This window comes from Alligator sinensis, unplaced genomic scaffold, assembly GCF_000455745.1.
Source record: "Alligator sinensis unplaced genomic scaffold, ASM45574v1 scaffold1283_1, whole genome shotgun sequence".
NCBI classification, from domain to species: domain Eukaryota; kingdom Metazoa; phylum Chordata; order Crocodylia; family Alligatoridae; genus Alligator; species Alligator sinensis.
The window spans coordinates 2511309-2513194 of record NW_005842091.1 but is presented as its reverse complement, the minus strand read 5'-3'; the positions used below and the strand labels follow the sequence as shown (position 1 = coordinate 2513194).

The window sequence follows — 1886 nt, the reverse complement described above, 5'->3', positions numbered from 1 at the left end:
TGTGGCTGGGTCCCAGGCTTGGTGCTGCCTCCCAGCACACCCAGGTGAGATTGTCCATGGGCGAGGGGCCCCATTTTACATGGGGCCAAGCGGGTGACTGTGCTCACAAGCAGGTGGTTGGCACAGGCAGTGACCTGCTTGCAACAGTCCTGGCTGGTCCAGGCATGAAACATTTTTTGAGTCATGCAGATGCATGGGCATGACTCAAAAAAACGACACCGTCCCCCTAGCGTTGTTTCCTCGTACTCCTCCTCCGTCTGTCTCTGCCTGTCTGCCTGTCTCCTGTCTATGCTTGAGCACTCTGGGGCAGGCCCCATCCTCCTGCTCCCTGTTGGTGGGGTGGAGGCATTAGCCACGAGAAGGATAATGATTACGAGCGTTAATTATCATAAAAATCAGGCCCTGATTGTGTAACACTCATTAGCCTGAATCTCATCACCAGCAAGCGTCTGGCCAGGGCCCCTTGGAAGAAGGATGCTGATGTGGGACCTGGGAACATGGAGCTGTCACCCCTCAATATCCCCATGTCATGAGGCAGACCCCAAAAGGCCACGGGCAATGCCCACAGTCATGGTTGTGGGAAAGCAGATGATGCATTTAGCTCATCCTTATGTGTCTGAACACTCCCAGCCCCTCCTGGGGATGGGGCGTGATGCTCAGGACCCCCCTCAGGGTTTCCCAGCCACATACATTTGGTCCCTGCTGCCAGGGCTGTTGCTAGCTGGGTGGTACCAAGCCCCCTGCTTCACCCCCACGGCCTCCAGTTCTTATTGACTGGCCCACACAGCCCTACCTCGGCATCACCCCGCATCTCCCTTCCCAGCCCGGTGTCATAGAGGCAAAGGGCAGGGGCAGGGAGAGGAAGTTGGTCAGGGAAGCAGACATGGGAGGATGCGGAGGAAGGAGTGCAGTGACCCCAGGCTCCAGGTTCTTCCTCCTCCACTGGGTATCCAAAATCCTGGGGCCAGCCAGGCGAGCTGCCATGGTCAGGGGCTCAGGGCATCCTCCCTCCACAGCTGTTCATGAAGGAGCACCTGTACCAGGAGCTGGAGAGCAAGCGGGACCGGGCCCACCACCTGGCAGCCCTCACGCTGCAGCGCTATGCCCGCACCTTCTTCCTCAAGAAGCGCTTCTACTCCCTGCGCCGCAAGATCATCCTCATCCAGAGTCGCTCCCGGGGCTACCTTGCCAGGTGCGGGCCGTGAGCATGGGGTTTCCTGGGTGCTTTCCTGTGCAGGGAGGGCTGTGGGGATCCCCTTTCCTGGGCTAGCTTTGCCCAGGTGCCCTGGGGCACCTATTGGGCTGTGCTTTGGGATGGGCAGGTGGCAGCTGAGGTGAGGGGCTGGGTGCGGAGTCCTGAGGCAGGACAAGCGGGTTCCTCTCCTCCAGCTGGTGGGTCTCACTGGGATGGGCTCAGTCCCTGCTCCCTTGCAGTCCTGTCCCCACTGCCGTGGGAAAGACGCCCCTTGGGCTCAGCATCAGGCCCCAAGCTGTGCTGGTGGCAGGGCTTCAGGGGGTCACTGCCAGACCTTCCTCCCTCCCTAACCCCTCTGCTGGGAGCATGGGGGCAGCAAAGAGGGCAGAGCCATTTGCTCAGCCCAGTGTTACACCCCCTTACACCGCCAGTGCTTGTGGGTCAGAGCCCCATTCCCCCTGCTTGGAAGCCAAGCCTTGAAGTGGGTCTAGGAGCCACCCCTCTCTGCTGGGGGCTCAGCGTAGTATTTCCCCCCTTTCCCTGCTGCCCCCGGCCTTGCTGCTCCCTGCAGGCAGAGGTACAGGCGGCTGCGGAGGACGCTCATCAAATTCAGGGCTCTGGTGAACGTGTACGTGAACCGGAAGAGGTATCTCAGGGTGAGTCACGCACCTGCCATGAGGTGGGGGTAGCG

General features: G+C 60.5%; 1 protein-coding gene across 1 annotated transcript in view; it reads left to right on the top strand.

The window, feature by feature from the left end:
• Nucleotides 1–1016: 1016 nt before the first annotated feature.
• Nucleotides 1017–1886, top strand: part of LOC102372150 (unconventional myosin-XV) — a gene marked incomplete at its 5' end in the record, with an annotated part of 31244 nt that continues 30374 nt past the window's right edge. The window contains 2 exons of the mRNA XM_006024059.2: nt 1017–1192; nt 1767–1851. Coding sequence (XP_006024121.1) covers nt 1017–1192; nt 1767–1851 — 261 coding nt within the window. The remainder of the gene's footprint in view (nt 1193–1766; nt 1852–1886) is intronic.